Source organism: Rutilus rutilus (genome assembly GCF_951802725.1).
Source record: "Rutilus rutilus genome assembly, chromosome: 19".
Taxonomy (NCBI): Eukaryota; Metazoa; Chordata; class Actinopteri; order Cypriniformes; family Leuciscidae; genus Rutilus; species Rutilus rutilus.
In genome coordinates, this window is record NC_140232.1 from 21,790,170 (window position 1) to 21,811,396 (window position 21,227).

The 21,227-nt window shown below is 37.2% G+C and overlaps 2 protein-coding genes and 1 long non-coding RNA gene across 5 annotated transcripts; all 3 read left to right on the forward strand.

Moving 5' to 3' along the window:
- The first annotated feature begins 1,640 nt into the window (after positions 1 to 1,640).
- On the forward strand, positions 1,641 to 14,061 carry foxp3a (forkhead box P3a). 2 transcript variants are annotated; one of them, XM_084389419.1, is made up of 14 exons: positions 1,641 to 1,778; positions 2,401 to 2,469; positions 5,474 to 5,634; positions 5,879 to 5,953; positions 6,796 to 6,877; positions 6,961 to 7,117; positions 7,228 to 7,335; positions 7,431 to 7,518; positions 7,759 to 7,827; positions 8,914 to 9,067; positions 9,207 to 9,283; positions 9,370 to 9,471; positions 10,813 to 10,934; positions 13,546 to 14,061. In XM_084389419.1, the coding sequence occupies exons 3-14, from the start codon at positions 5,476 to 5,478 to the stop codon at positions 13,637 to 13,639; spliced, it is 1,287 nt and encodes a 428-aa protein (XP_084245545.1). In that variant the 5' UTR covers positions 1,641 to 1,778; positions 2,401 to 2,469; positions 5,474 to 5,475; the 3' UTR covers positions 13,640 to 14,061. The 2 variants fall into 2 exon arrangements, with proteins under 2 accessions (XP_084245545.1, XP_084245546.1); XM_084389420.1 differs by lacking the exon at positions 1,641 to 1,778 and having other exon boundaries at positions 2,415 to 2,546.
- Positions 8,120 to 8,742, forward strand: LOC311278523. The gene is made up of 3 exons (XR_014625456.1): positions 8,120 to 8,207; positions 8,437 to 8,552; positions 8,647 to 8,742. It is a non-coding gene; the product is annotated as an uncharacterized lncRNA (long non-coding RNA).
- A 209-nt stretch (positions 14,062 to 14,270) lies between the features above and the next one.
- tspy (testis specific protein Y-linked) lies at positions 14,271 to 18,924 on the forward strand. Of its 2 annotated transcripts, none has more exons than XM_084389418.1 (7): positions 14,271 to 15,510; positions 16,032 to 16,109; positions 16,207 to 16,318; positions 16,417 to 16,571; positions 16,714 to 16,790; positions 16,884 to 17,035; positions 17,127 to 18,924. In XM_084389418.1, the coding sequence occupies exons 1-7, from the start codon at positions 14,656 to 14,658 to the stop codon at positions 17,291 to 17,293; spliced, it is 1,596 nt and encodes a 531-aa protein (XP_084245544.1). In that variant the 5' UTR covers positions 14,271 to 14,655; the 3' UTR covers positions 17,294 to 18,924. The 2 variants fall into 2 exon arrangements, with proteins under 2 accessions (XP_084245544.1, XP_084245543.1); XM_084389417.1 differs by having other exon boundaries at positions 14,291 to 15,510; positions 16,881 to 17,035; positions 17,127 to 18,923.
- Positions 18,925 to 21,227: the final 2,303 nt, after the last annotated feature.

Here is a 21,227-nt window from a genome sequence, read left to right on the forward strand (position 1 = left end):
CTTAGAATATGGTATAACATAACACCATGTGATGTTGTATAAGCCACATAGAGTTAAATAATAATGCAAAACATCCAACCTGGAAGTGGTTGAATGTTTTGTTTCATTATTTGTCTCGACAAGGCTTATATAACATCACATGGTGTTTAATTCAGCAAGCAGAAAAAGGTGTAAATTAATGTAGAAGAGCTGAAAGAGGTGCAATTATAGAAGATAAAGACTTTCAAAGTTTATGGACACAATAACGGTTTTTCAGTATATAAATGTTATAATAGTCTTTTCATAATCATTCTGCATTGATCCCTTACACAGTCCAATGAAATTAATCATTTATAGTAGCTTTAAAAGGTTAAAGTTTAAAATATTAAGATAATGGTTTGAATCCCTGAACATGAAACTTTATCCAAAAGAATGACCAGTTATCAAATGTTTATTTATGAAAGTTTATTAACAATGTAAATATATGTATTTTATATCATACAAAATTCTTTTTAGCTTTTTAGACATATAATTATGACCCTAAATAGCATTTGTTTTTAATATGAATGTGCCTGTTGCTGAGATACATGTTCAAACAATCTACTCTGTTTTCATCTTCAAAAATATTTTTAATTCGTATATAGTTATGTACTTGTATCATAAAAGACTGTAAAAAAAAGTCTTGCACGTCTATATACGGTACATGTGCTTGGGAGTGCCATTATTGAAGAACAATTTGTTCAAAAACACTCAAATAACCTTTTTCAACCACAGGATGAGGATGTTTTTTCCTGCGTTATTCTAATCGACACACATGCTATGTACATGTTCATATGTTCAGTCTCCCCCCAGAGCCCGAATACAACGTCACACACCCTGCAAACGGACTTTCCAAACACGTAATGGGTTATTTTCTTTGCAATCTCATTTTCCGGTCTTCCGGAATGGACTTCACCAGGTTTTGATTTGAAAATGGCACAATATCCCTTATTTTAAGCACAGGGCACAATTATTATTTTATTTTTATTTTTATTTTATTTATTACTTCAAATGTGACCTGAAACATCTGATAAATGAAGATAAGTTAGCTTATAAGATAAGTAGGATGTTTCCAAATGAAACAGCATTAATGAGGTGAAAGACAGATATCTGTCAAAATGAAATTGGCAGAATCTTTTGCTGTCTTGTGGTTAAATGGACCAAGAGATGTTTGAGATTAATTTGGGCTTTGGCTCCTCCACACCAGAGGAATAATTCTTACCAATACACATACAGTATGTGACCCCTAATAATGAAACATTTACACCTAGAAACCTCTCAGAAAACACTCAGGGGGAAAAAATGATGCAATAAAGAATGTCTAAAATAAGAAACAGAAACAACAAATGCCAAATAATTTCTGAAGAACTTCAGAAGGTGGCTGGCCGCACACTGAATTCAGCACAGACTACAGAAGTCTATCAAAAAAAAGAAAATAATTCTGGATTGCATAGTGCAAAAAGTGCAAAGTGAATTAAAAACAAATGAACAGGAGCAAACATTTCTTGTGGAGACAGTCTGACTAGCAGTAACAACTCACCCTGTAAATGCACACATCTATATAGAATATGAACACACGCGCACACACACACACACACACACACACACATACACCAACACCCAGTGAGGAAACAGTCTGTTGTCTAATTTCCACTAAATGTCATGCTAAACATTATAAAAGGGGAGACACGAACATTTCCAGAGCATTCGCCCTAATAATTGCTCTCTCACTCACATCTATCCAACACTCGCACCAACAGGTGAGTTCTTTTTTACTTTCCTTCTTTTAACCTTGTTGTATTAATTAGTGACTTGTTTGTTTTCTGGAATAAATATGAATTAATATATATATATATATATATACACACATATATACATACATACATACATGTATATATATATATATATATGTGTGTGTGTGTGTGTTTTCAAAACTGTTTTCAAAATCTATTTAGATTATGATTATTGAAAAGCTCACATCATTACATCATCAAATTTAGATACATTTTGGTCAATTTTTAACACTCAAAAATCTGCAGTTTGAATGACAAGTGTTTTAATAATCATTAGATGTTTCAAAGCTAGATTATTTTGCCTTATGATTGGTTAAAATAATCACGCACTTCTCAAACCAACCACTGAATTAATTGTTATTCATGTTACACATAAAATAGCATTGAAAATCAAGGTGATGTGACAATTTACATTCTGTTTACTGACAACACTGCATTACGCTGTAGTTTTTTGTTTAACCTGACAGACTAAAACAGCTAGGAAAAAGAGACAAGCAACCAAATGATTTCCTTTCCTAAAGTGCAGATGCAGTTGAGGTCTGTGGATCTTACAAACTCAGTGTTTTTTTTTTTTTTTTTTCCTGTTCAGAGGCACTACCGACATTTGCTGAGGAGAACGAAAACGCTATAGGAAAACGCTACAAAGAAGGTGTGGGAGGTAAAACATCCTTTTGTGTTAGCTAAACTACTGCAAATGAAATCATAGTTGGATCACCCAGCCAACAGATATAAAGGGTAAGTTACAAAACTCTAAAAAGGTTTGAGAGCTCTACATGAGGAGAAATGAGTAGGTGCAACCTTCTTTTTTTTTTTTTTTTTTACACAAAATGACTTTGTTTTTGTCTTTTAAAGGGCCACCTCTTTATTTAGAAGAGTTTTTATTTAGTTTATAACCAAGAAATCACGTTGTTGTTCTTAAAAGTATTCTTTGTGGAACCTTCTACTTCTTATCAAAAAGTTCTACAGATCAGTATTTTGATTTCTGGGATATTTAATGCATCAGTGCATCATGGTCTTAGAAACAGCTAGAGAACAAACAGTTCTTCGAGGAAATTGAAAAGGTTCTGCTTTTTACATCAAGTTAAATAATCTTTCTTGACTTGAACTTTTATTTTTAAGAGTGATAGCATTAGCTAGTTAGGATAATAAAATAATTGTATGATAGTTACTGGATAACCACATTTTATGTTGGAAATATGTTCAAATGTGCAGCTTAGATGAGAAACACTAGATAAAATTCTATAGATGCACTGTACAATTCTGATGCATATGATAAGACAATGATTATTTTCCTGTTATGGCCAATAACAAATAAATGGCAGATACTTATTCCAAACTATTTTGTCTACTAAGTAAACTAAGACATTATAAATTGCTGTATATGCATTCCTATAAAATACACTAATGTGGAGACATTCATACTGATGCTGGTTAGTCATTTTTCAAAAGCATGGAAATCTAACCCCCTTTTAAATCTAACACTTTTTAATGCTTTAACTTGCATATCTTCAGCAAGTGCCACAGATCATGGAATAGATGCCACTTTAACCTAAATTAATTCTTGCCTACAAAAACAATAAGCCAAGATGGTACTGGGTGGAGCGTGGTGCCCAAGTATCCAACACTATCATTTGTTTGTTTCTTGAATGTACAGTAACATGCCCCAAATGTATTGGTCTTTGATTCATGTGGGTTAAGAGAAAAGCTACACGCTATAACAAGTGAGTGGGTATACAGTGGAAAAAAAGTGAGTCAGAATGAAATGGAGAGAATTTAGGCCTGCTCTCTGTTCCATATCTGTAATATATATTTTTTTTAATTAGATTTCAGGTTTAATTCCATGATTATCATTACGACTATGAATTCCACAAAATAACATGGAAACTAAAACTGATTTTACTGAAGGCTAAAGTATCTGTAGTGGCATAAATGAAACTTGCTGTCAGTCCAGACTATTCTCATATCTTGAGGGGGTTTATCTTGGTGAATGGAACTGAGAGAAGGCTATATTCAGACTGAGAGATGAATAATGAGTTTCAATGCCTTGAGTAATCCTCATCAATATCAACTTTTGGCTGAACAAATTTGTATCAATGTACATGGCACAATGGCACAACATTGCAAATGACTGGAAAGTTGCACCCTTGCATGTAGCCAATATAAACTGAACATCTAATAATTAGTCTTGATGAAGAAAGATACAGAGTTCTGAGAAGCGCAGAAAAAAGGGTAATTAAATAACATTGCTAATTTTAGAAATGTGCTGTAATTTATATTTTTTAGGGAGGAAAAAAGCATATTTGAAAACATTTGTTACTATTCAGCACCAAAATAAGGCTCTTCTCTGATTTCCTACATCTGTATCTCCTTCTTATCAAACCAAGTTGCTTACTTGAAAAACCCCCCAGGTGAAAAAATTTGACATTTATCATACTTGATGTGGTTAATGTCAAATGTCAGAGAAACAGCATCCACACATGACTTTTTAAACAAGTTCAGAAAACCGCAATGACAATGGTGCTCTAAAATCCAAAGATGAAGATTTTTTCTTTCTTTCTCAGAAGTTACGTGTGCAAGATTCTTGTTTTAAGTCCATCCAGGGTTTTAAGAATCATAACACTGATAATTCATACTTTTACACAATTAAGCATCCAACAGAAGTTATCACATTACATCTAAACACATATAGAAGTATTACACATTGAGGGTGAATCAGATAAATGGTCCAGGCTGGATTCTCATATAGTCCTTTAATATTTAGTAGCCAAACATATAATCCTCCGACGTGATCCGGGACGTCATTACAATAAACCATCCACTTGTTTCTGATGCTGGGATCCTTCTGAAGTCTGTACAGAGATGCAAATGGGCTATTTAAACTGGACACGTCAAAGCGAATGTTCTTTCACTTTTCCATTTGTCCTGTTGTCGACAGATTCCAGTGCGTGGAGTATGTCAGAAACTGAACTCACATCTGTACTGTATCCAGTGTAGACAGCGTCAGTGATAATAATGGGTTCTAACTGCTTGATGCGACGTGACCCTCACATCCGGTGTAGGCAAATGTCATCCGTTAAGCGACTGAATGCCAGTGAGCGGAGCCTATGGTGCGCTGGTGTATAACTATTCGTCGATGTCTTGCTCTGGAGGCAGTCATATGCAAATGTATTTGCCCGTGTGACGTCACAAATTTCACAATATCCAAACTAGATGTTTTTGTAGCTTGGTTAAATAAATGCTTTGTTTAAAATGAGGAGGACATTTTAATCTATTAATGTTTTAATGGCACAAAGATAAAAAAAACAAGGCAAATTTAAATGATCATGTCATGACCCCTTTAAAATACGAAGGGCCCACCACTGCTTTTCCTGACCTCTTGGTTCCTGCTCAAGGGAAAGTGTAGTTTGTGTTTAGAGAACCTGCACAGTGAAACAAGAGAAAGAAAAACAACCTCCATTTCATTTAGCTGTTTTGAATTCAAATGAGTTTAGTTATACTATATTTGGAAACAAAGCAAAAGGTAAATGTATTTGCACAGGAAATACTTTGCGCTAGTACTTGGAGGGCTGATTAATTTCACTTTCAGTCCTTGGTAGTACGTTAAAGCTAATGAACTGTAAGCTCTTACAGTTAAGTATAACTTCCTATTTATTTCTATATAGGAATGCTTCAAAATGGTCCTGGAACATACAGAGGTGAAGAAAACCGAAGCATTCACCAACATCAGTATCAAGAGGAAGACTATCCCACATTTTCCAGCATACAAATGAAGCCCAGAGGAAGCAGATCACCTCTTAGCTCAGCTAAACACATGGCTACCAAGGTAACAGACTGGAAACTGCCATATTTATATTTAGAAATTAAAGGAATATTAATAATGTTAATTTAAGTTCTTCCACTAAAAAAACAGTCCTCAAACATAGTTTGACAACTTTAGAAATTCACAGCTCAAGTAACATCATACTGAAGAATGTATACAAGTGCTATAACACAAAATGCCTGTATAAATTAAAAAATGCATTCCGCAAATTTTAAAATTGTATCTTTTTGTGATTGTGATTTCAAAGGTATCTGTTGCTATGGAGAGTGATCTCAGAGGTGCTGGCTCATCTCACATTCAAAATTCCACTCTACAACAGCAGGTACAGTCAAATCATAAAAGGTTTCACTTCCATAGCAACACCTTTCCCAAAAACTAAAGGATTAAAGGTGCAGTAAGCAATTTCTGAGAAACACCAAACAAACACACCCCACCTGTCATTGCTCCGCCCACCAAAATGCACAAACATGCAATGCAAGAGTAGATGTCTCATTATCATAGCTGAAGAATAGCTGAAAAAATTAAGTGAAGATGACGAACAACAAGGGAGAACAAAAAAATTAACAAATAGTACACAAGAGTATATGTAAGCAAGAGTTTGTTGTTAGTTGCCGACATAACACTAGCTCCAGACAAACAATGACACTAAACTGTCCTGTTACTAAAGCTAACATTAAAACATCAGCATATTTTGGTTCTGTGAAACATAGCAAAACCAATATTACTCATGTACAGTATGGAGCAGAAACAACGCAACCTCTGCATCAAGTTTTCAGGTCTTTCCACTTGGGTCACTTCTTTGGCACTGGAAAGCTTTTTTAATATTAACGCGGGTCCTGAATCTCATAACCCTTCTTTTTCCAATGATTTCCTATGACCTCATTTGTAATGTCTATCAGCCATTGCTCTTTCTACAGTCTTTCTTCAAATCTCCCTCTTGCTCACTCTCTCTCCTCCCCCATCATGAGTGGACACGACCCCTATTGCTGATTGGCTACAAGTGTGTTGTGGTGGTCGGTATGATCCACTTTGAACAGCTTTTCTTAGAAATCGCTTACTGTACCTTTAAAAGGAATTGATTAGAATTGCATTTTAAAAACTGAAACATGTAGCATTGGGTAGTATAAAAATTATGCATGATGAGTTTCTGTTGTCTTTATCTAGAGTGCCAGTGAAAATACAAGCAAGTGTTTTAGACAGCACAGACCATCAGTATTACGCAAAGGCAACCAGCCTTTCCCACAAGGTACTGGTACTGTAGACTCTATCAAAACTGAAAAATTTAAAATCATTTTTCTCTGAAACTAAACTTTTCATAATGCTCCACAGGATGTGGTGTTCATGACTGGGCTTTGGACACTGTGTGTAAGACAGAACCTGACAGCAACCTGTCAGACCCGGGCCCACTTTACACCAGCCAATCTGAAAACAGACTCAGTGCCTCTGTGTCAAGTCCTCAGCCTGGAAGCCCAGAAAATTCTGGGAAGTGAGTATCTGGTTTGAGTAAACAAACACACAAACAAGAAAATAAAAATACATAATGTCCACATGGTCTCAGTTTTGTGCTAAACTAAGCATTTTTTTATATATCTCTAGGCATCCATTCAGTGTTCCAGGCAGTTTTCTGTGTATTAAAGGACAATGCAGATGGCCGGGGTGCTCAAAGAGCAGGGAAGTGTTCAAAGAATATGGACATTTCTTAAGGTGAGACAAAACAATTTAAATTAACTCTATAACTTAATAAATAATTCCAACAATACCCGATATCTGTACATCTTTATGTGTTTTTCATAATCTAGACACCTTTCTACTGACCATGCTCCTGGGGACAGAAGTATAACCCAGCTGAGGGTGCAGAAAGACAAAGTACAATACATGGAGAATCAGGTATATAACCCCAGTACTCAAAAATATGATCAACATACTGAAAACGGCTTGTTCTACATTTAACCAGCTTACGTGGGAAACACAGAACCCATTTATCATGTAACACAGAGGCTAATGGTACATAAATGCAGAGTGAAAATAAAGAACATGGTGGTCAGGAAGTTATAAGATAAACTGGATGATAGATGAATGCTTGCTTATGACACTGTGTTATATTTACTTTGTAAATGTTACTGTTAGTTGACAGCAGAGAGACAGAAACTGCAGGCCATGCAGCTACACCTGTTTGATGTCAAATCTACCTCTGAGGTAAGCGCTCTTATGTTAAATTATATTTAAAATATATCATATAGCTGTTTGCATTGCGAAAAACAATATAACTATATATATATTTACACACACACACACACACACACACACACACACACACAATAACAAAATTATTAACCAAGCCAGATGACTAAAAAATAGGCATACCATTGCTTGTTGAGACGTTAATTAGCAGCCAGGTGCTAGTAATTACATACACTTGATAAACGATTATCAGGGAGTGGTTCATTCTCTATAAAGAAAAAAAGGAAAAATAATCTGCTCACAAAGCTCAGAAATGTGATTGTTACTGCTCATTCTGTCTGGGTAAAGTTACAGATTGGTAATACATTTTAAGATGTGCTGTGTCACTTACTACGGTAAGGATATGTATTGCTCTGAGAAAAGCTTAATCAGTTGATCTACAGACCTATGTTAAAGATCGAACTAATATAATGCTATAGAAAGGAAGCCAGGCAAAAATGGTAGGTCTGGAAAGTATGGACCAAATATTGTCCCCACTAACGTTTTCTACCAGATAACCATCAAGCGTGCTGATGAAGGGATATCTTGATTTGTAACTGTTTTATGGATTTTTCTTCACACCAGTGTATTCTTGAGACAAATGCAAGGCCATCTGTCTGCCAGCTAAATCTGAGCTGAAATTGGGTCACACCAGACAACAATGATCCTCAGCCAATCTACAGTAGTGGTCCTGGAGTAGTGTATGTCTGTCTTATCAGCCATTTGAGGTCTTGGAGTCTTTATGAGTTGAATAAGGAAGAGTGAGTTTGATTAGGAAGACATCATTATGTGCAGTGCTGGGGACATTCCAGGACTGGGGTCAGGAACCACTGAGCTACAAAACTGAAAAAGGGAGCGTTCGAAAAGCCAAGCCAAAACCATGTGTGAGCGGCACGTAAACTTATGCCATTAATCGAATTGTGCCATAATGACAGCAGGGTCTGTCTATGTTCTGTTTGTCATTTGAGTTTTTTTTTTTAACCTACTTTTAGGGCCTGAAGAAGGCCAGATGTTTTATGCACAAAATTATGTATTAATGCAATTTTATCCTTCTGATCTCAGGGTGGTGACGGTGTGGAGAAGCCGGGACATCTGTCAGGACTCCTGGAACCTGCAGCATGTCAGAACACAAATGGTCTCTATGACAGTGAGAGAGTGGCAGCTGATGCGTTAACACAAGGATACTGGCAGATCTCTACCTCACAAGTTATACCAGGTCATTCAGCAGCCAAACACACTGTTGTTCTATACATATTTTCAAACACTGATTCAGAAACTGAACGTGTATATTCAATTTAAAACATTATCCACACACAATACAACACCAAATGATGTTTTTCTTTTTCTGTCCACAGGGATTATCCCCAGTTTTGAGTATTATAAGTTAACAAACATGAGGCCACCATTCACCTACGCCTCTATGATACGATGGGTAAGCACTGCTGAATTAAATATCCTGTAGGCCTATATTACCTTTTAATTTCCTGTCAGTCACATTAAAGATGTCTTCTATGCCAGGCAATCCTGGAGTCCCCAGAGAAGCAGCTAACTCTAAATGAAATCTACCACTGGTTTACCCGCATGTTCTTCTACTTCCGTCACAACACTGCCACATGGAAGGTATGAGATACGGCAGCGGTCCCCAACCTTTTTTGCGCCACGGACCGGTTTAATATCAGACAATATTTTCACGGACCGGCCTTTAAGGTGCGGCGGATAAATACAACAAAATATAAAAAATAATTAAATATAATAATAATAAACGTGAATCCAATGTGTAGGCTTACTTGCAATTTTATTAGCAGGGTACTCGTAATATCGCGCCTAAAGACAACTGAGAAAGCCTGAACACAAACAAAAAGCCCCCCAAAAGAAAAAAATCTCCATGTTTACGGTGCTGATGCGATCAGGGGCCGTAAGGGTGGCGCTGCCAATAAAGCACCTAAAAGTTGTCACAAAGAACCGATTTTAAGAACCAAAATGAATGATTATGAATATGTAAAATATAGCAGGAGACATTTTAATTGTTTAATAATAAACAAGTGTTTTCTGTGCAAAGATGAAGTTGACAATGCTGACTCGATCTTCGCAGTATGCCTAGTGAACGCGCCAGAGAGAAATGCACATTTCATACGAATTACATTACATAAGCAGAGAACAGTCAGTTTTCTTTTGTTTTGAATTGTTCTGTTTAAAATTAGACATTTCAAGCTTTCTATGTCTCAGGTCTGTGAGGCAAGTAGGCTACCTTATACGCTGAATTTCGGTTAATTTATGAGATCAGCATCAGCTCCAGTTCACGCGCCCGCGCCTCCGTGTCCTGATTAAATATGTTCTATTATATTTACTTCTTATTAAATCCAGGCAATTGGGTGATGAAACATTGATTAAAATTAAGATACAATTAATACAAAACGAAATACAATTTAAAGACAGGCTTTTTGCTTTCTGTCTGAGGTCTCTGTGAAAGTTTTAAAGCAGTCTTTTTGTGCCGCTTTCAGAGCGCTCACGTCCGTAAGGGTGAACTGTCCCATCCGAACAATTATTATTATTATTTTGTGTGAAATAGGCTACATTTCTAAATTAATGCGACTTATAGTCCAGTGCGACTTAGGCTATATTATGTTTTTTCTTCTTCATGACGCATTTTTTTACTGATGCGACATATACTCCGGAGCGATTTATAGTCCGGAAAATACGTTAAGTTATATATTCTTTCTGTGAGGCCCGGTACCAAATGTCCCACGGACCGGTACCGGTCCGCGGCCCGGGGGTTGGGGACCTCTGAGATATGGTATTTGTCATTCCATGACTCACTGCCCACAAACAAGCCACTCCTGAAAGCCACATCCTTTCGTTTACATACCAGAAAACTTTCACAACTTGCACATCAATGACAAAGTGATGACCTGGCTGTGAAATCACAGAATAAGTCATTCTTGTATTGCTTTGTGTGTGTAGAATGCTGTTCGGCATAACCTCAGTCTTCATAAGTGCTTTGTGCGCGTTGAAGGAAGGAAAGGTTCTGTTTGGACTGTAGATGAAGAGGAATTTCTCAGGAGAAAAGGACAAAAGTTACACAGGTAAACTGTACTTGCTGCTCTGTAAGGATGACCGTATCATTTTGTGTAAATTCTTACAGGTTTTTTACAGTTTGTGGATCGTTGCAGTGTTTACCCGTTCATTAACTAGACTGTGGCGGCCCATTCATTATGAACCAAAAATATTTTTAAACTTCTCATAACATAAAAGGTCTTTAATGTTGTTTTGCGCCATTGCTAATGCAAAGTATCTGTCAAACGATCTAAAATCAAAGGCACAATATGGATAAATCCAAATTCAATATGGATCAAATCACAAAAGGCTGTGACTTAAGTCTGTTGCGCTGCGTGTTTTAAAGCGAAGCACGCACTTTGTTCACGTGGTCAGCTCATGATCTGGGGTCTCATTTATAAAGCGTGCGTACGCACAAAACGGGGCTGGAAACGTACGTACGCCAGTTCCCACGCAAAGGTTGTGATCTATAAAAAACAAACTTGACGGGAGAATGTTCGCACCTTTAAGCAAACTTTGAGCCGTGCGTACGCACATTCTGGAGACAAAGGGAATTGGCGACACCGATGGTGAGCTGGAGTTAAGTGTCTTTTTGGTCACTTTTAGACAGAAAATCTAAAGAAAATTAAACATATACAGAAAGATAATACAAATATTATTTCACTCACCAAGCCTGTCACTTGAAGCAAATATCCATCCCTTCTTAAATGTCCGCGCCAGCGAGCGCGTTGGGCCGTTTAGTGAAACTGACGCAAATAACAGTTTAAATAAATAAAATAATGATTTAAACTGTTTTACTTCTGATATAAACATTTAGATTAAATATGCCATTCAAATTAATGGAGTTAAACACTTAAACATGAAATACTGAGAAGTTACAACATTTTTATATTCAAATTCAGTCAATAGAAATATTTGTTGTGGATGCGATGTTTTTGAACACTTTTCCTGTGGCGTGCTGTGCTTTAATGTTTAACCACAGAGATAATTGCTTATCATGATAATACCAGATTGTCTGAGAAAATAGTTTCGTGCAAATAATGCCCAAGGCCTATCTGTTTCCATTAAAAATATAAATCAATTAAAAATACAATTCGGCCAGTGGAAAAGATTGAGAAAAACTTTCTCTGAAATGTATTTTACACTATTTGATTTATGTATTCAAAAACAAGACAAGGATAGGCAACTACATGATTTTTATTAATGTAATGTGTCCTGTACCGTTAAACGTTATCACGTGGATGAATAATCATATGCAAATGATATGCAGATGAGGATCTGCATAGTAAAACGAGGCGTTGTAAGCTCCATATATGGTTATTTCGGGGAGGAGACGCATGTGCGCACAATCTTCCGCTGACTGGGATTTATAAAGTGAATTCTGCGCAGGTTCTGGCGTACGAACGGTTTTATAAATCTGAATATTTCTTTGCGTACGCCATTTTTGGCTTTCGGGCGCACGTACACTTTTAGTAAGGTTCCTACGCACAGTTTTATAAATGAGACCCCTGGTGTTCCGCAAGTGGTGCTCACTGTAGAGCCAGATGAGTTGACCTTGACCGAGTCTAGCTCAACCTCTGTGGATCTAAGGGGTGGAGAGATAAAGTTAGGGTGTGGTTAGCTCTTCTATCTTCTCTCTATCTTCAAGCTCCACCCATTACACCCAAATTACATCCAGAGAGGGGGAGCTGGACTTCACGCTCCACACATTGCTCTCCAGTGAGCAGCCTCTCGTTTTCCGCGTCTCAGAATGACTCGGTTCACAGTGAATGAATGCAGTAAACTCCATTCTGCATGTGAGTTTAGTGTGCATTTGGGAATGCAACGGGCACCAATTATGCTTTTTCACATTTGCATAATTTCCAACATTTTTATGGGCTGATGATTACAACATTTCACTAGATTTGTAACGAGATGTGTTTGTAAACGTGTTTTCAGAGAAACTGGCTGCAGTTTTCCACCAAAATAAAAGCTCAGGAAATTAGGACAAAAGTATTTTAATAAAGTAAAATAATATAATTGTGAAATATTTATTTTCATTTCTTTTACAGTGCATTTGTTTCACAATATATGGCTATTACTGTCATAGGTATAATAATAATATGTTATTATTATATTTTATATTCTAATTGTTTGGCTTCCTAAAACAACATTGTGACTGTAATGTAGACTGGGCCACTATATCACGACTAAAAGAAGGTTGAGTCCCCTTTAAAGTTCAGGTACAAGTCAATTCATTGCCTCTTTTTCTTTCAGTTTGCACACTGAACATGGGTTGGAGCATTTAATTTTGTACTCACAGTGTACCAGATTGATGAGTTTAATTTTATATAATGCTATAGATATGTATATAACTTTGACAGTTTGAATGCCCCAAGACCATCCAAGGTCCACCCACCAGTCTCAAAAAATCATGTGGAGAAACACAAAGTTGGTTGTATGTATAAATATAAGTAAAAAAAAAAAAAGATGGCTGAGTAGTAAAGATTAAAAAGCCCTACCTTGGGCTCTTTGGATGGATCTAATAAAAGCTTTATTGTTGGAGCTGGGAGACACCTCAGCCTCATGGACTAATAAAGGCATGCTGTTTAGTTCTGAATCATAAGAGATTGATTGTAATTACAGCACTTTTTCCTCTAGGGACCAGGATATGGCCTGGATGGCACCTTTTCACCTGTTTCCCCTGACTCCACAAGGTGAAACTTACCAGATGCCTGGCCCAAATGGACACTGATTACGAGATTCCAACAACATTCAATCACTAACAAGATTTACAACTTTAGAAAGAATAGTCAATGTGATATAAATTACAGACATGGTGGTTTTAAATGTATAGCAGGCAGTCTATTTCAGACCTTTTTCTTTTTTGTGTAATGAATTCTTTAAGAATCAATATAAATGTAACTTCATCCAAAGATAAAGTTAAGAAATGGAAGTTCAGCAAATTTTCATTATCCTTCTCACATTTAAATGTAATAAAAATTCACAAGTATATAACCCTTATAATGCTAACATTTGTACACCAATAATGATAGTAATGACAACGTAAAGTATGTAAATACATTTAATATGGTACTTATTGTTGAAAGCTACAGTAAAACGACTGCTGTACATTATTTTCTTTGAAAATAAAATATTTGATCAAAACTGAAATGTAATCAGCACTTTTAGACTTTTTTCCAGAGCTGTACACACTATACACAATCAAGTTTTGCTTCTCATAAACTAAAATATAATATAAAACAGTTTCAGTAAGAAATATTTTACAATGCGTAATTGCAACGCGATAGTGATGTTCTCAATGAAATGGCTCGTCACCAACTGCAATACCACGTCTATGATTGGTCGAGAGATTTTTGCGCGGTGCATTTCAGCCAATCAGAGCATTGTTTTCTCGCTCGTATGTAAAGCCTCAGATAAATGGCGAACGGAAGGGCAAACTGTAAACAAATACTACAGAACTGGACATTTTAGACGAATTGTGACTTTTAAGAGAGAAATAGCTTAAAGTTGGGAATACTGTGTCAAAATCAAACGGAAATAATTGCTGTGCGATAGTCAGCGAGAATATGAACTAGCCTCATTCAGCGTTGGGAAGCTATCTAGGCCTGCTGACATTTGCGCAGAATTGGATATTGGAAGTGCTGTAATGCGAACGAGGGACAGAGACCCGCACAGTTAACAAGTATCACTTAGAATCTGTTTTAAAACCATCATATACGTCGGATAAATCTAGAACTAGCTAGTATAATGAGTACAAACCCGGACAGCAGCAAGCCGTCCGAAATTAACCAGATGAAAAGAAGCGCAAGTCCGAGTGGAGAGTGTGAGACCACGCTGCTCAAGCAGGCGAAAGTAAGTGACGAGGAACCAAGAAATGAGTCTCATGAAGATGCAGAACCCGAGAAAGTTGGGAATGGTGAGCCAAAACCCGGAGCTGAGCTCCCTGAAGGAACTGAAGAGAAGGAGGTGGTAATTCAGGATGAAGCAGCCGCACAGGAGAGCACGAGACAGGCTGCCGGAGGTGAGAGCGCGCGCCAGCCGTCAGATTCCGCTGCCATCGCCGCAGCGGAGGCGCTCGCGAGTCTGACCGGCGGAGACGGGGACGAAGACTGTAAAGAAATGCCCTGTTCGTCCAAAAAACCGAGCCGAGAGAAATCAAGGTATAAGTCCAATCGTCCAGGTTGCTCTCAGAGCGAGAGAAGGACGGAGGCAGCCGCGGCGGACAGCTCTTCATCCCTGCTGATCCGCGAGAACAGAGATGATCCAGAGCAGGCATCGTTTGTGGATGATGAGGAGGAGGAGGAGGAGGAAGATGAAGAAGACTCCCTTCCTGGCTCTTCTTCCACGGCCAGTTCGTCTGTCGCCTCTGAGAACGAGGATAACGAGGACGGTGAGTGTGCCATAGTGTCGGTGAAGATGGCCCCGGAGGTGCGGCAGTCCGTCGCGCTGCTCGCGCAGGTACAGATGCGTCTGGATGCTCTGGAGAAGAAAGGCGCGCGTCTTCATCAACGTCTGGAGATGAAAGTGAGCCGCCAGCGACGCCCTCACCTGGACCAGCGCAGCGCCATCACGCAAGCGATCCCAGGCTTCTGGGTTACTGCTGTATCCTTTAACACAGTGTGCGAGTTATTCAATGACTTTCAGAAGTCACCGAGGTCGTCCTTTGTGGGCCCTATCGCTGTCAACTACTTTTGTGCATTTGTGTTTATCTTTAATGGTCTGATAAGTAGTAACAGTTCCTACTTTTGTCCATATACTATCCGATACAGATATAGATATTTGTCAATATGTATGTATTTGTAAATATAAGCTTATTTTGACTGCAGTCTCTATAAAATGTTTTTACAAATCTTTCAAGTCACTGAAAAAATCAAGGAATTTAATTGGTCAAAAGATTCACAAGTTGATGTTATTAGATGTCCACTTTACCATGCCTGGTGAATTTCCACCAAAGATCACACTTGGTACTTGTATAGCAGTGTTTATGTGTAGACTGTATATGCCTTACGTGTTGTTGTTGTTGTTTTTCCATTTGCATCAAAATGTTTGAACCAAATGATGCTGGTTTCTAGAAGTGTGATGTCTTCATTTACATAATGTGCACTTAACTTGGAACCAATCAGCTTCTGAATCACCCACATCTATCAGCGCAAATCGACGAGTCTGATGAAGACGCTCTTAGTTACATGACTAATTTAGAGGTAAAACATTTCCCCGCCTTTTTTCCCTTGTTTGGCTTAAACCTGTTTTCAAAACGGCTAATTATTTGTATTTTTTTAAATGCTTATCATTAAACAGATTGAATCTTTCAAGAACAACAAACTTGGATACCGCATCTGCTTCCATTTCCGGCGAAATCCGTTCTTTCAAAACAAAATGATAGTGAAAGAACTTCATCTTGGAATGGGAGGTGAGCTGACCACCATCACAGCACCTCTCTTTTCATGAGTGTATGTATGTATGAGATAATCATGCATTATCATCTGTATGTGCTTATTTTTTGCTCAGGGTCTCCGGTGTCCTTCTCAAACCCAATTTTGTGGCACAGAGGGCAGAATCTGGTCGGGAGTGGAGAACCTCGTCGAACATCACAGGGAGTCTACCAGAGCTTCTTCCACTGGTTCAGTGACCACAGCACCCCAGGGAGGGATGACATAGCACAGGTACATCTCTTAATGAGGTTAGGTATAGGAAATGAAAATACATGAACAAAAAAAAGCACTATAACCCAGCAAATCCTTAAATAAATGCACACAGTAAGGATGATGTTTTATAAACCCATTGACTCCATCTCCTTGGCTCTAGATCCTGAAGGAAGATCTGTACAGAAACCCTTTGAGGTATTACCTGACTCCACTGTGGGAGCCACGAGAGAATGGCAGGTAATCGCCAGAATAAAACATTTGATTTCCTCCTCCAGATGAGATGGGTTTTCCTAAACTTGAATTATCTTTAACTAATTTCCATGCCAGCAGCGCTCCCAAACCTAAGGGCAGCAATAACGGAGACGAGTGTGTGATCATCTCCGATTCAGACGAAGATGAAGAGCAGAACAGCCAAAACTTGGAGCAGGAGGATGATGATGAGGATGATGATGATGATGATGAACGTGATGACCAAGTTGGAGGTGAGCTTTTCCTTTTCACGATCGTCACACATTATGTAATATAAAGTGTTTCATTTCTAAACAATTATGATTGATCAAATATTTCTCCCAGGCTCAGAAGAGAATGACAGAGATGAGGGGGAATCCTCCTATGAGGAGAGAAATGAAGAGGAAGTGGATGTTGAGGAAGTAGAAGAGTCACGTGACTCCGGTGGCTGTGAGGTCAGAGAGCAGGGAAAGGAAGAAGAAGATATTGATGTCGATGAAGAGAAGAGTTAGGATGTGGTGTTGTCTCCGTTTCTTTTTATGCAGAATAGCATCATTAGAGTTTTCTATGATCTATTTTACTGATTGTTTTCTGGATAAATTAACAAGTGTTAATGTTGCTTGATGATCATGGTTTAACCATATCTTCATTGTAGATGGTACTTTCTATACATCAGAGATGATGAATTTTCAGATTCAGTGTGTGCACTCCTCCAAAAACACGTCGTTTCTTTACGATTTTACACGTAACTTTGCATTAACAGAATTCACAGAGAGGGCTACTGATACCCATAAGACACCTCTTTTATCTCAGAATTGACTGTTTAAAGTTGGGGATTACAGACTTCACTTAATTTAGTTGTTTTTGGCTGGTTTAGAGTCCTGGTTGTTGTTGTCTTTTGTTGTATGGAATACAGTAACATCGTCTGTCACCAACAAGTACATTTTCACTGCAGGAGGCCACAGAATCATGACCAGTTATAAAAACATTTAGTCAGTCATTGCTATAATATTTTTGGTTAATTGTCGTTTGTTACTACTTTTTTTTTTTTTTTTTTTTTTTTTAAATCCACATTTACAGAATTCTAGCATCATGAACGGCATTGTTATAGTCTTATCTTTTTATTGTTCATAAACTCTATCACCACATTTTAGCTACAGTATAAGGGAAAAGGTCAAACATTCTCAAATGCACTTCATTCTGAACCAAAACTAGATAACTCAGGGATGTTTCCTCTTTTTACCCTCCTTATAGATGCGTTTCCCTTCACGAGTCGCGTTCATTCAACTTCGTGTCTTTAATACATACCTTTATGAATTGTTTATTGATGAACATTTAAATAATTGTAGGTTTATTTCACCTTGTTTACATAAGCAGCTAAAATCCTGACACTATTCCTATTGTTATGAGGTTCAGTGTCATGTGATACTTCAAACAACTTGTCATTTCTAGGAATTGAGTTGGATATCTACACACTATCATCACATGCACGTTACCATTTATTCACTGCATTGAATAACAATTGTAATGTTATTTAAATGAGCGAAATTTTTGGAAAGGCCATCTCGTTGTGTTATTTCTTTTGACAGCATGATGTGTGCACTCAATACTCAGACTTTTTTGTGTCCTGTTAAATGCTTAGATAATGTAAAGATAGTGAATATGTATGTACACATTTGTTCCTTTTGACTTTTCATATTCATCTTTTTTTCTTTTCTTTTTCTATTAGTACTTCTGCTCCTTTGCAATAATATATTTTTCCTTAACTTTGGTCAGTCAGTAGGTTGTCATAGGAATCTGTAATAAGGAAACTGTGTTAAACATATTTAGTTTACATTGATTTTGAGTGTTGACCTGTAAAAGCTTGGTTTAAAAATTTGAAAAGCTATTAACTCATTGTAAGTATACTGGATTGTACTTGTTTTTCCTGCAAGGCCAGTGGTTTGTACATAATCCTTTCCCTTATGAAGGGTTTATAATATGTTATTGAATTATTAGGGTAGATTTGACCTACAATATCAAAGAAAAGCTATATTTTGTGTGCTAAATTTTATAGAGAACTACAATTTTTAAATGTTTTGGTTTTGTTTTTCGTTTTTTTTTGGTTTCCATGTCAAATAAAGTTTTTGTCTTTTCATTCACAATGTGGCATTCTGTCTCTTTAGTTTCTCCAGAAAATGTATTAAATTTAATACAGCTTTGTGTCCTGATGACACACATATTTAGTGTTCATTTCTAGAAGTGTTCATCTCTAATTCCTCTAAGATGGAAACTATAATAAGAAATTATATGATATGCACCAAACTGTTCATAAATTACACTGGAACGTCTGCTTTAAAAAAAGAAAACACACATTTCAAGACATTGTTTTTCATGTCTGCCCACAAGGGGGCAGTATAGCAAAGACAATAATGAAATCAGAATTGGTTCCGTTTCAAGCTGCTAGACTAATAAAAGAAAGCTGTTTTATGGATTTCATATCCAAGATTAATAAATGGAACAACAACTCTGGTGCGAAATATTGGGATTCCAGCCCCCCCCCCCCATAGAGACGTTGTTTTGACTTGTGTATGTGAAGCGCCTGCAGACAGCAAGCTGTTGGTTAGTTATGGGGGTCTGTGAGACTGCAAAGGCGATGAGATAAGCCCTCCGAGCGCAGCGTAGAGTGATGTCATTGTCAAATGCTCCTATCTCCATTCAGATGCCTGTGCTCAGACAGCTGTGCTGTGCTTGATCACGTGAACTGATGCGTTTCATGTTTTCATGATGAATTCAACAGTTCTTACAGGTCGATAGCGGCTTTATCTGAGATTTGACCTTCAGAGGTCCAGCACACATCTCTTAGGAAATGCATGGATTAAACGCAACGCATATTTCCTTTAGAATATGGAAATACGTGGTCCCTGAGGTAAACTTTACTTTGCCCTCGTCACCCCGGCTGCATGTTAACCAGTAGCTTAGATCTTGACTCATGAGAGGTCAATGTGTAATGAAGGTTAGATTCGTATGGAAACAGCACTGCACTGCAAACAGCCCAAGGGCAGGCATTTTTGGGCAGGCCTCAACAGAGGAGTGCCGATGTTGCAATGGTACACTTAAAACCTTTGATTTCATGCTTAATGCAATGCTATAAATATTCCACTAGCAAAGGCCTGCCCTGTTTTTAAATGCAGGCAGCGGGTGAGGAGCCGTACTACTGTTAGATACCACACGCTTTATCAAGATTGAAGGAAGTTGGGGTGAATTCAGGTTGAGCGGGACACTTTTTCCCAGTCATCTCAATGGCAAAAAGTGTCTCAATTAACCTGAACTATGCATCCTGATAAAGTTCCCTTGGCCTTTGGAATTAAAATAGCCCCACATCATCACATAGCATTCACCATACCTAGAGATTGGCATGGTTTTATTTCAGTTAGCCTAATAGCTAGTTTGATTTGCATTGAGAGATGATCTTATGGAAAGTACCCCATGCCAATCTCTAGGTATGGTGAAGGCTATGTGATGATGTGGGGCTATTTTAATTCCAAAGGCCAAGGGAACTTTATCAGGATGCATAGTATCCAAAAAAAAAAAAAAAAAAAAAAAAACTTAAAAAAAAAAATCTGCCTGCCTCTATGGGAATTTAACATAGGGGTGTACTCACTTATGCACCATGTATTTTAAGGAAGAACATTTATTTATTTACGATACATTATTCATTCACAAAGAAAATTGGTGTCCTTAAAGGTTGGATTTTTCCTAATTTTTTTAAATTAAGGCATTAAGTTCAATTTCCAAAATATGATTTTTTATTCCTCTTTTTAGTCAACTTTAGCATGGGTGTATTCACTTATGCATTGCACTGTATATATATATATGATAATACATAAAATTTTTTACAATTCAATTAAAAAAATATGTATAAAATATTTTAAGTTACATAATAAGCAAGATTTTATTTTATGATATTTTACTGAATATGCTCCACATTCATACTCTTCTTGTGTGTTTATTTGTAGGTGCAGTGAATCTCAAAACCATTTACATTCAAATCATGAATTAATTATATACATTATTTCCATGTTGTTGATCATGGGAGCTTTGAGACTCTTGCTCATATAAGTTATAACTCAGGTCGCTGTTTTAGTCAGGAAGAATATGTGAGGAACGAATATCTTGATTTAAACTATTTTTACCCTTTACAATAACATTTTTTAAAATCCTATATTGGTCTCTCTTTACATTTCAGTAAAGTATCCATAATACCAGACCATTAGATCAAAATAGATCAATTTAAATTGATATAAAAATCATCTGTCACATAACTTGCAGGTTAAAAAGTGCATATTCAAATGTAACAGGCAGAACTGAATATAGAAGGTCAACGAGTGAAGGAGACAGAGACAGAGTGTGATGGAGTGAGGGAATGGAAAGAGTGCGAGAAAGACAGAAGGAAAGAAAGAGAGA